The sequence below is a fragment of the Delphinus delphis genome, chromosome X (assembly GCF_949987515.2).
Source record: "Delphinus delphis chromosome X, mDelDel1.2, whole genome shotgun sequence".
NCBI lineage: Eukaryota > Metazoa > Chordata > Mammalia > Artiodactyla > Delphinidae > Delphinus > Delphinus delphis.
The window spans coordinates 64,685,778-64,698,211 of record NC_082704.1 but is presented as its reverse complement, the minus strand read 5'-3'; the positions used below and the strand labels follow the sequence as shown (position 1 = coordinate 64,698,211).

At 38.1% G+C, this 12,434-nt stretch overlaps 1 protein-coding gene across 3 annotated transcripts in view; it reads left to right on the top strand.

Moving 5' to 3' along the window:
• UPRT (uracil phosphoribosyltransferase homolog) overlaps positions 1-10,597 on the top strand; it is a 39,722-nt gene extending 29,125 nt beyond the window's left edge. For all 3 annotated transcript variants that reach the window (XM_060001772.1, XM_060001771.1, XM_060001773.1), the window contains 5 exons: positions 2,378-2,447; positions 3,509-3,571; positions 5,559-5,720; positions 7,626-7,724; positions 9,888-10,597. In XM_060001772.1, coding sequence (XP_059857755.1) covers positions 2,378-2,447; positions 3,509-3,571; positions 5,559-5,720; positions 7,626-7,724; positions 9,888-9,994 — 501 coding nt within the window. In that variant the 3' untranslated portion in view covers positions 9,995-10,597. The remainder of the gene's footprint in view (positions 1-2,377; positions 2,448-3,508; positions 3,572-5,558; positions 5,721-7,625; positions 7,725-9,887) is intronic.
• The last annotated feature ends 1,837 nt before the right edge of the window (positions 10,598-12,434 follow it).

Genomic DNA, 12,434 nt, shown 5'->3' with positions numbered 1-12,434 from the left:
ACCTAGTAGTTACCCTTGTGGGATCCATCGAATGCACAAAAACTAATACCTAGCTTGTAGTTTACATGGGGTTGGATATCTATTTTGCCTCTTCTTTTCTGTAGTATCCTCACACGTGAAATACTAAGTTGTACTGTCTATGCTCAGGGACTTGCTGTTAAGAATTGACCAAGCCCAATTCTGTTTAGTTAGTGTCATCTGAGAGGTTCTCAGGCCAAATTGGGCTGTCTTGGGTAAGCCCTGTTTACTTCTTGTGTTTATATCTAAATTTGTTCAGTGCTTAGAATGAGGTTGACACATATTCTGCTGTGGTTATTAGTATTCATCTGTTCATGAAATATACATTGAACTCATGTGAGTCAGACACTGTGCTAGACTGTGTTGTGGGGGGAGGAGATACAGTGGTAAAGCATATAGCATGGTGTCTGATATTGTGAGGTTTACAATCTAAATACTGTTCTCAGTATTTAGTTTGGGAAAGAAAGAAAAGTGACTTATTAAGCTTATAGTTATAATCAGATAGTAGAAGATATATTATTAAAGGGAATGTGATGGTGTTGGTGGGGGGAGGCGCGAAACTCTTTATTTACCTTTTCCCTAGGGAAATCTTTATTCCAAAAGAGTGTAGACAACTCCTGTTCCATTTTTGACTTTAAGTATTCTTGGTTCAAAGGCCACTTCTATTTGAGCTTCCAGGGCCAGTAATAATCCTTGGACTGCATCAAGATAAATGTAGTTGACATTCTTGGAGTGATAGGTTATTCTGTCTTTATGCTTTTATCAAACCAAAGGGACAGGGTCAAGGCAATTGTGTCAGTGGCTGCTGTGGGGAAAACAGAGGTCTTGGTGTTCACTGGTAGAAAATGATTGCTCTTTCTTTTGCTCTCCTTGTTCCATTTTTCTGGAGAACATAGGAAGTAAGTTCATGGTTATTGTAAAATGCTTGCCTGGAAGGGCAAGTATTATATCTTAGTCAAGTGAGATAATAAGGATCCAGGGCATAATTCACCTCAGGGGATGGTAATTAGGACCTGTCTGTTCTCTGCAGTTGGATTTGAAGGTCCTGATATTGGGGGTGGGGGGTGTGGAGGGTCAGTTGTGATTGTGGTAGGGACAGGAGCTGTTGAGGTTTCTAGTGTTGAGGATTTCTAGTACACTGTCTCTTCTAGCACAAGGGTCCTGTTATAGTGGACATTAATTCTATCCTGAATTTGTCAGGATTGGCTCTCCTGGCGCTCAGATCTTGAGTTCTTTATATTTTAGTCACCCTTCTTCTGGTTTTATGTTCTCCTGTAAGGCTTGGACACACTAGTTTCTGTCCCAGAGTTGCAGGAGATGGGCAGGAGGTAAGACTCTTTAGAGGAGTGTTACTAGGAGAACTAGGCTCTTCAAAGAAAATGATCCTCTTCTTCCCTTGTACTTTTTGCTCGTAAGAAACATTAACCTCCACAGAAGGTGGTGGCTAGAGGTGAGTATGCACACACACACGGTATTCATGAGCTTCCTTGACCCTCTGGTGCTGCAGGTTGACAAAGTGCTGGCCCATTTAGCATTGATCATTTTAATGGCAGCAGGATGTTTTGTTGTAATAACAGAGCATGGGGCCTGACATTTCTCCCTGATGTTCCTGAGTCTCAATCAGTAATGTAATATTGATTGGAGAAAATGTGCTTTGCAGACTCAGCACTGCCTTTTTGTAATGGGCTCTGGGTAGTCATAGAAATACCATAACCGGTGGTTTTTGGAGGCTATTCCTAGTAGTTCTGATGGATTCTTTCCTCTGTACCACATATTAAGATCATTAGGAGCCTTTTTTTTTTTTAAGCTGGGAAGTCCCAATGCATTCGACTGGATCCTTCTTCAAGTTCAGTAAATTGGTTCAGCCCCATCCACTCATTTATTTCCTCCTAAGAAATTCAGGCTTTATTTTGCATTATGGTGGGCCTTTGTTAAAAAGTATCTGACTTGACAGTTTCAGAGTACTAAACAAGGCAAAGAAGTTTCCAGTGAGCACTATTTCTAGAGTAGCCAGAAGTATATTACTTCCAAGTGTTCCTGCCATGACTCTTGACACTTGCTGTAGTATTGCATTTCTCATAATATAGCCTGGACTGACTGAATGAGAATCAGAAAGCATACTTGAGCCTTTTAGTGGCAATCATGTGCCTAACCGAGGTTGGATACCTAGCAGCAAGCAGCCTGGCATTTGTTTCTATCTCTGAATCTAACACATGATAGGGGCCCCCTTCCTACTTCCATAAGCTAAATCCTTGCCTAGTATGTTACTGACTTTTTGCCTAGTTTTCAGCTCCTGAGGCTTACAGCTAACAGGAGATTCTTAGCAAGTTCTCAACTTATTCTTCCTTTGACTCTCTAGATCAGACTTGTTGTGGAAGAGGGATTGAATCAGCTACCATATAAAGAATGCATGGTGACCACTCCAACAGGTAACCAGGGCTGTTACTCTCATATTCGCCTCATAAAAATTCTGAGATAGAATTGGGGGAAAATGGAAAAAAAGCAGTCTGAGTAAATCAGTATGCAAAATGAGGAGTCTATGTGGAGCTGTTCTTTTAAACAACTTAATAAACTTGGAGACATTTAGCAAAGAAATTTATGTGGATGACCTTTTGTTAATGGCTTGCTGGTCAGTTCAAGTTAAAGGTTAATAAATATTCTTCAGCATGCAGGTGTTGCCTTTGATGATGGCACATTGGGACCAGAGCTAAGAATTGCTGGCAGCTTATCTTCACCTCTGTAGGGAAGCTTCTGGTGTTAACAAATGGGTGGGCTGGTTTGGCATTGAAACTCCAGGTAAAAGGATGAAAAGTAAAAAAAAAAAAAAACTAAAAATGATGAGGATTAGAGAAGGGGCTTTGTTCTGCTCTAATAGAAAGAAACCAAGGATCCCTATTTTAGGGATTTGAAATTCTGATTTGGTTCTTTAGTAAATAATGGAAGCTGTTATATCCAAAGGTTGATTTTATGAAAATTGGGGGCTGAATTTGCTGCATCATAATTGATACAAATTCAGGATGAGACCAAGGCATGAACATGTCTTGATAATTACTTCAACCTTTCTCTTCTGCTTTTTAATGCAGAATGGAGGCTCATAAAAAGGGACCGGAATGAGGAGCTCTCTGCTGTGGCTCACAGTGGGGTCCCAGTTTGAATTGATGGGCTTTCTAGCATTCTTGGAGTACAATTCTTGTCTGAATTCAGTTTGAGGAACATGTATGTGAATATCATTCTATCATAAGGCCTGTTCCCAGTCGATGAAGTCTACCTCTCTCCCAATTATTCCCACAGGTTTTTTATGAAGAATTAAAAAGTAAATATGAAAAATCATGGCTCTTCTTATTACTTTCACAGGGAACCTATGATGTTATACAGTATGTCTGGACAAGAGTTGCTCTGTACCCATCTGCTTTAAAGCTTAGATACTTTATTAAATAAGTAGGTCTCTCCAATGATGAAAGATAAATTCTTCGGTTTTATTCCCCAACAGGGTACAAGTATGAAGGAGTGAAATTTGAGAAGGGAAACTGTGGGGTCAGCATAATGAGAAGCGGTAGGTTTGCATATGTGTGACTTTGTCTCTTTGCGTGCATAGATGCAGTTGCTATTTTCCAGGAGAGAGGCGGTCTTGTCTGTCACAATTGCAGCCTTCCTTAGCTTAAATCTCACCACCTGTGTTGTCTATCCTCATGGTGCCTTGGAATCATAGCCTATGTGTCGCCGAGTTTGGCTAATTTTAACTGCAGAGCATCTTCCCTAGTGGCCTATCCCCATGGGCAAGCCAGCTTTGAAAGATTCAGAGGAGGGTGGGAGAACAAGAGGATGCAATGATGCTATCTTGGAGAGAACAGGGCAGCTTGAATTTTGAGGGAATACAGCACAAATTCAGGCCTGCAGAACTCTGAGCACCCAACTAGAGAAAATCTTTGTTCTGTTTTTTTTAATTTCTTTTGTGAGGAACAGTCCTACCCTGTCAGGAACTGGACTGAATGGCTTGTTTAATATTTTTAGTTTTATATTTGATGAGTATGTGACTATGTAGGCAAAAGAACTTAACTGTGATTAACTCTAGGTATTTCCAATTGCTAGTCTTATAAATATTTGTGTTTGAGTCCAACCGATTATCCTTCTAAACCAACCTTTGTGCAGCAAAATCACATGCCTGTAATTAGGACCTATACCTGTTACATGGGGATGATTATTTCCGTTCAGCAACTTAATTCCTTAATTATTCTTTGTACAGGATCCAAGGTATGGTAGAAGCCCCACTTGCTTGCATTGGAAACAGATTTTTTTTTTTTTGCCACACCATGCAGCATGTGGGATCTTAGTTCCCCTAAGGATCCAACCTGTGTCCCCTGCAGTGGCAGCATGGAGTCTTAACCACTGGACCACCAGGGAAGTCCCCGGATTTTTATTTCACATATAAACATTCCCTTTTCTTCTCTGGCTATGAAGTTCTGTTTGTGAACAATTGAATATCTCCAATAAAATAGGAGCTTTAAGCTCCCTTTTTTATAGAAGGTAGCTCTTAAGCAACGATAGGATTTTCAGGACAATGGTGTTCAACCTTTTAAAACTGGTGAAGACAATGGAGATGGGCTTTTAAGGCACAATTTCTTCTGTTTTAGTCCAGCTTCTGCCCTAAAGGCAGCAGCATGGTCCTCGCACCCCTAGTGTATACAGGATGACCTTGGGGGTGATGCATAGACAGGGTGTTTTTAACCTTAATAGCTATTGGTTGATTTTCATACCTAATAGAAAGAAACTGTTTTTATATTTTCACTAGTGATATAAAGTTTCCTTTTAAAATAAATGTAAAAAAGCCAGTTAATTTAAAGAAAAATATTAAGTAAATAACCATACAAGTAGAATTTTGATGTGGCCTAAAATCTTGACGATGGTATGAAAATGGTTGACCTTTGGCAAACACTTCCTTAAAGGAATTCAGACTCAAAAATAGCTCTGTGTTCAGAAACCAAGGGTGTGGTGGTGGTGTTGGTTGTGGTTCTCTAGCGGGGAGAGGGAACATATATTACTTTTTCACTGTTTGCCAATGAAGCCTCTGCCATTGAAGTCATTGCTGGGTCTAAGTGATATCTCTTGACGCCAGCTTAATCTAAATGGAGAGCCTTTGGTCTGTAGCCCCCATTCTTCCATAAATATTTTATATTTTTGCCAGATGAAAGTAACACAGTTTCTTTAAAATAATAGGAGTAAAATGTTCCTGATATTAGAAAAGTTCAAGGAGCAGCTTAATAAAACACTTTATTTACTGTAATCATGGAAGCATGACAGCTCTAAAACTTGCAAGCCAGCAATAAAACTAGCGTATCCTAGTTTCATTGACCTGAACTAAGTATAAAATATGAGCATATCCGAAGTAAAAGCTGTTAGCTTAAGAAGAATTGCTTCCATTTTGACAATGTCTTTATTTATTGTATTAATAACAGTCAAAAACTCTGCTTTGGCCTATTCTTGGACTTTCACTGTATCTCCTCCTAATCCCTCTTTCCTTCTTTTTTATTTCCTTCTTCAAGGTGAGGCAATGGAACAAGGTTTACGAGACTGCTGTCGATCCATACGAATTGGAAAGATCCTGATTCAGAGTGATGAGGAGACACAAAGAGCCAAAGTATATTATGCCAAGTTCCCCCCAGACATTTACAGGAGAAAAGTCCTTCTGATGTATCCGATTCTCAGTGAGTGGCTTGTGTTTAATTTGTAACCTTTGGTTAGGGTTTAAATTCAACTTAGTGCCTGCCTTCTAGGTACCCTTATATAAAGGCGAAAACCATTTCTAAATGTGTTTTTTGTTTTTCTCAAAAACCATTCTTTAGAAAGCCATTTCTAAATGTTTTGTTTCGTTCTAAATGTTTTGTTTTGATTTGGAGTTGCCCTGGGCAGTTCTCTGGGGAATTCTTATTGTGTAATAAGAGAATACACATTAGTCAAACTTTATTAGCTCCAAAAACTTCTATCTTAAAATTAACACATTGAAGCAAAGGATTTAATGAGGCAAAATATATAGAACACAGAAAATACATTGAAATATGTCCCTTCTCTAGCCCAATGAGTATAGCAATGATTTTCTCAAGGATTTATCCTCTTTGGAGGTAATTTTTTTTTTCCTATTCTAGTCTGTTTCCTAAGCTTACTCATATCCTGGGGTTAGGGGTGGTGGGTGGGTGTTATATTTGATATCTCAAATACTGAACGAATTTAGGGCTTGTTGTGCATTTGAAAACTGAAAAGTATATGGGTTATGTCTGTTATTGAAAATAACATCATTGATAAAAAACAGGCACCTTCAAATGAAGCTTTGTCTTGTAGTATCTTTTTTTTTTAACAGCTTTATTGGAGTATAATTCCTTTACAATGGTGTGTTAGTTTCTGCTTTATAACAGAGTGAATCAGCTATACATATACATATACCCCATATCTCCTTCCTCTTGCATCTCCCTCCCACCCTCCCTATCCCACCCGTTTAGGTGGTCACAAAGCACCGAGCTGATCTCTCTGTGCTATGCGGCTGCTTCTCACTGGCTATCTGTTTTACAATTGGTAGTGTATATATGTCCATGCCACTCTCTCACTTCGTCCCAGCTTACTCTTCCCCCTCCCTGTGTCCTTAAGTCCATTCCCTACATCTGCATCTTTATTCCTGTCCTGCCCCTAGGTTCTTCAGAACCCTTTTTTTTTTTTTAGATTCCATATATATGTGTTAGCATATGGTATTTGTTTTTCTCTTTCTGACTTACTGCATTGTATGACAGACTCTAGGTCCATCCACCTCACTACATATAACTCAATTTTGCTTCTTTTTATGGCTGAGTAATATTCCATTGTATATATGTGCCACATCATTTTATTTTTATTTTATTTTTTATTTATTTATCTATTTTTTACATCTTTATTGGAGTATAATTGCTTTACAATGGTGTGTTAGTTTCTGCTTTATAACAAAGTGAATCAGTTATACATATACATGTTTCCATATCTCTTCCCTCTTGCGTCTCCCTCCCTCCCACCCTCCCTATCCCACCCCTCTAGGTTGTGCCACATCTTCTTTATCCATTCATCTGTTGATGGACACTTAGGTTGCTTCCATGTCCTGGCTGTTGTAAATACAGCTTCAATGAACATTGTGGTCCATGACTCTTTTTGAACTATGGTTTTCTCAAGGTGTCTAGTAGTATCTTTTTTTTAAATTAATTAATTTATTTATGGCTGTGTTGGGTCTTCATTTTTGTGCGAGGGCTTTCTCTAGTTGTGGTAAGTGGGGGCCACTCTTCATTGCGGTGCGCGGGCCTCTCACTATCGCTGCCTCTCTTGTTCTCTGCGGAGCACAGGCTCCAGACGCGCAGGCTCAGTAATTGTGGCTCATGGGCCCAGTTGCTCCGCGGCATGTGGGATCTTCCCAGACCAGGGCTTGAACCCGTGTCCCCTGCATTGGCAGGCAGATTCTCAACCACTGCGCCACCAGGGAAGCCCTCTAGTAGTATCTTGTATTACATTACTAAACTGCCTTTACTTCAAAGAAACTCAAAGACATTTTGAGATGAATGTTAAAGTTGCCAATGCATTTGGTTGTCATTTTATTTCAGGCACTGGAAACACTGTAATTGAAGCTGTAAAGGTTCTCATAGAACATGGAGTTCAACCTAGTGTTATTATCCTACTCAGTCTGTTCTCCACTCCTCATGGTGAGTTCATGCTCTTGATGGTCATGGGGTGGTTAAGTGTACATCTGCCCAGCCTCTTATCCTGAGGAAAAGTTCATTTGCTTCCACATTAAATTCAAATTGAATTTTGGTAGTTATAACTTGTGTTTGTCATCTCTAAGCTTAGTGGTAATACTTTACACCATTCTACTGTTGTTCAAATTCAAATGAAGAAGTACGAACTAATTCCATTGAAGGGGATTGCAGTTGTTTTCATGGTGGCCCTGTTTGAGTAGAGCTTGCAAATGGCTGAAAGGTCACTATTTCTCCTGCCTCCCGACCTGAGCCTGAAAACTGCTCTCAAACAGCAAGAAACTCGAGGTTCTAGCTAGCCCTGTGGTCTTACTGAAGTAAGCTTTGCAGTGTGAAGCAAAGATCAAAAGTTTGTAAAGTTAGACTTCTGCTCAAAGGGCACAGTGAAAGAACTTGTGTCCTCTATTTCCTGAGAGAGGTAAGCCTAATTTACGACCCTAGTTTTTTTTGCCATGTAATCTAAGACGATTGTGAAAGTATCCTAAGAAAATAATCATAAAGGCATGTAGAAACTCAGCATTTAGGATAGTCACTGTAAAGCTGTATTTCATGTAAGAGAAAATTTGAAAGTATATAAATGACTTACTTGGAAATGGTTAAATAAATATACAGTTGACCCTTGAACAACGTGGGTTTGAACTGCGTTGGTCCACTTATACGTGGATATTTTTCAATACTGAAAACTACAGTACTACACAGTCCATGGTTGGTTGAATTCATGTATGCAGAGGAACTGCAGATACAGAGGGTCAACTATAAGTTATATATATGGATTAACCCCCATGTTGTTCAAGGGTCAACTGTATATTCAAAGAGTATAATATTATATAACTGTTAGATCATGTTTTTGAAAAAACATTTAATGACATCAAAGAATCTGGTAAATGTAAGAGCAGAATAAACAACAGCATTAGAATAGTATAAAATGTCATCACCAAGTTTAGAGATGACTAATACAAATTATGACTATTATGACTACCAAAATCAGACTTGGATTAAGATGGGACCTAATAAATCTTTCCTCAGCATGAAAGGCTAGACAGATGCACAATACTATTTCAATTTTCATTTTAAATCACATAATATTAATAGTGGTTGTCTTAGGGTGGTGGGATTCTAAGTGATTCATTTTCTTTTTTAAGCTTTTTTTTTGTATTTTCCAAATGTTCTACAATGAATTTGTATTTGTTTCATAATCGAAAAGAAAGAAATATGTGGCTTCTAGTTAGGGCGTTTCCTCATTTCCAAAGGTTCCAAGTCTCAGCCAACCCTGAAGAGGCTACAGAGAAACCAGTTGGGATGGCTGCATTTAGTATGCCATTGATTATCTTGCTGTTTCATAATAAAAAATTACCTGTAGTTCAAATGTTGATGGTGACAAAGGGTAATTTGCTTGGTTATCCATCCATATAACAGAGGTGGCATTGTAAACACTGAGATAACCAAATAATTATTGGGTTTTCTGTCTTTGGGAGTAGAAAAGTAACCATGTTAGTTGTAATAGTATACATTAGAATAGTATACTAATTCTTTGACATTATAGATGAAAAAATCTTATTCCGTGGCAGCCTTGCTATGGCTTTTTAGTTTGACTGGCATCCTAGCTAGTCCCTTTCCTTTCTTCCTCCATCTCCTCCCCACCCAAGCTAGAGTCATAACTTCTCAAAAGCTAGCTTTCTCTAACATAACAAAGAAGTCTTTGCACTTGTTTCAACAGTGTTCCAGTTGAGAAACCAGCATCTTATGTATGATCCTGTTTCCAGAAAGGACTGTATTCTCTGTATTCCAGCTGCCTTTAAAATAAAACAAAAAAAGACCCTTCAGGGGAAAACTTGCTATAACTGAATATATTTTTCAAATCTTGGATAGAAAACAATTTGATTCTAAGAATTTATTAGTGAGTGGGTGGAACATAGTCTGACTACTATCAACATTTTTCAGATACAGACATTATATAAACTAAGAGATTAACCAAGTCTGACTATGTGTCCAAAGGTCATTGCTCTTGGTCTGTCAATATTAGACCTAGTGACTGATTATAAAATTACTGAATTCCAAGTAATGTTATCAAAAAATTCTGCCATAATGACAATTCTCTTTTATTTTTTGAAGGTGCCAAATCAATCATTCAAGAGTTTCCAGAGATCACAATTTTAACTACTGAAGTTCATCCTGTTGCACCTACACATTTTGGACAGAAATACTTTGGAACAGACTAAGTTATTGAAGGAAAATTATCCTATTGTGTAATATTACAGTTATGAGTTTCTACCTGTTTGACTAATTCACTTGAGGAATGACATAGAAAATCATTTTAAAGATACTTTGTAAGTTTTGGAAATAGGTATATTAAAAGGAAATACTTGAGGTTTGTTTTTTTATTTAGCTATTTCTTGACCGTTGGCACCAAATTCAGCAATGAAGCACACGCAGCTCTTCAAAAATATTTTAATAATGTTCTTATGCAAATTGCTGATCCATCAGTGCATTAAACTGTTCCCTAATTTATGAACCTCAGTTTAGAGGTTGCTTGCAGCCACAAGTAAAACCCAAATGGGAGTCAGTTCATTGGCCCACTCTAGTTTGCATTTTGTTTAGTTTGCTTTTAGTTCTAGGGAGATTTCATATATGTGGCTGTTGTCACCTTCCTCTACTCTTTACTTCCTAGTACAATACACACTGGTAACTTGGAGAGGATGAATAAAGAATGCCTCATATAATTTTACGTTTCCATTAGTGTCCTTACTCAGTTGGCAGATCCAGGGTATACAGTTAGCTCTTCGTTCAAGCCATTATGTTCTTCATGGCTCACTTCCTACCATGTGCATTGTTGGTAGGTGCCTTGTCAAGTGTAATGCAGTGAAGACAATGGTGGGGCATTCCAGCAACTGGAAATGTAACACTACTTGCTCAGATTGAACCAGGGATGTCTGGATGTTGACAAGGGAGGGCTAAATACTGTTAATGCCATCAATGACCTAGAAATGAATTGGTGGTGATTTTTCTGAGGTGTGGGGGAATGGATGGTTTTTTGCTGGGCGTATGGCCAATAAGTAAATTAAAATGCTTCATTTTTGTGTTTTCATATAAATTGTGAAATTTTTTGTTCTAGTTCTGTGAAAAATGCCAGTGGTAGTTTGACAGGGATTGCATTGAATCTGTAGATTGCTTTGTGTAGTAGAGTCATTTTCACAATGTTGATTCGTCCAATCCAAGAACATGGTATATCTCTCCATCTGTTTGTATCATCTTTAATTTCTTTCACCAGTGTCTTATAATTTTCTGCATACAGGTCTTTTGTCTCCTTAGGTAGGTTTATTCCTAGATATTTTATTATTTTTGTTGCAATGGTAAATAGGAGTGTTTTCTTGATTTCACTTTCAGATTTTTCATCATTAGTGTATAGGAATGCCAGAGATTTCTGTGCATTAATTTTGTATCCTGCTACTTTACCAGATTCATTGATTAGCTCTAGTAGTTTTCTGGTAGCATATATAGGATCCTCTATGTGTAGTATCATGTCATCTGCAAACAGTGATAGCTTTACTTCTTTTCCGATTTGGATTCCTTTTATTTGCTTTTCTTCTCTGATTGCTGTGTCTGAAACTTCCAAAACTATGTTGAATAAGAGTGGTGAGAGTGGGCAACCTTGTCTTGTTCCTGATCTTACTTGAAATGCTTTCAGTTTTTCACCATTGAGGATGATGTTTGCTGTGGGCTTGTCATATATGGCCTGTATTATGTTGAGGAAAGTTGCCTCTATGCCTACTTTCTGCAGGGTTTTTATCATAAATGGGTGCTGAATTTTGTCAAAAGCTTTCTCTGCATCTATTGAGATGATCATATGGTTTTTCTCCTTCAATTTGTTAATATGGTTTATCACATTGATTGATTTGTGTATATTGAAGAATCCTTGCATTCCTGGAATAAACCCCACTTGATCATGGTGTATGATCCTTTTAATGTGCTGATGCATTCTATTTGCTAGTATTTTGTTGAGGATTTTTGCATCTATGTTCATCAGTGATATTGGCCTGTAGTTTTCTTTCTTTGTGACATCCTTGACTGGTTTTGGTATCAGGCTGATGGTGGCCTCGTAGAATGAGTTTGGGGGTGTTCCTCCCTCTGCTATATTTTGGAAGAGTTTGAGAAGGATAGGTGTTAGCTTTTCTCTAAATGTTTGATAGAATTCGCCTGTGAAGCCATCTGGTCCTGGGCTTTTGTTTGTTGGAAGATTTTTAATCACAGTTTCAATTTCAGTGCTTGTGATTGGTCTATTCATATTTTCTATTTCTTCCTGATTCAGTCTTGGCAGGTTGTGAATTCCTAAGACTTTATTCATTTCTTCCAGATTGTACATTTTATTGGCAGAACTATCAAACTCTTAGAGGAAAACATAGGCAGAACACTCTATGACATAAATCACAGCAAGATCCTTTTTGACCCACCTCCTAGAGAAATGGAAATAAAACCAAAAATAAACACATGGGACGTAATGAAACTTCAAAGCTTTTGCACAGCAAAGGAAACTAAACAAGACCAAAAGACAACCCTCAGAATGGGAGAAAATATTTGCAAATGAAGCAACTGCCAAAGGATTAATCTTCAAAATTTATAAGCAGCTCATGCAGCTCAATAACAAAAAAACAAACAACCCAA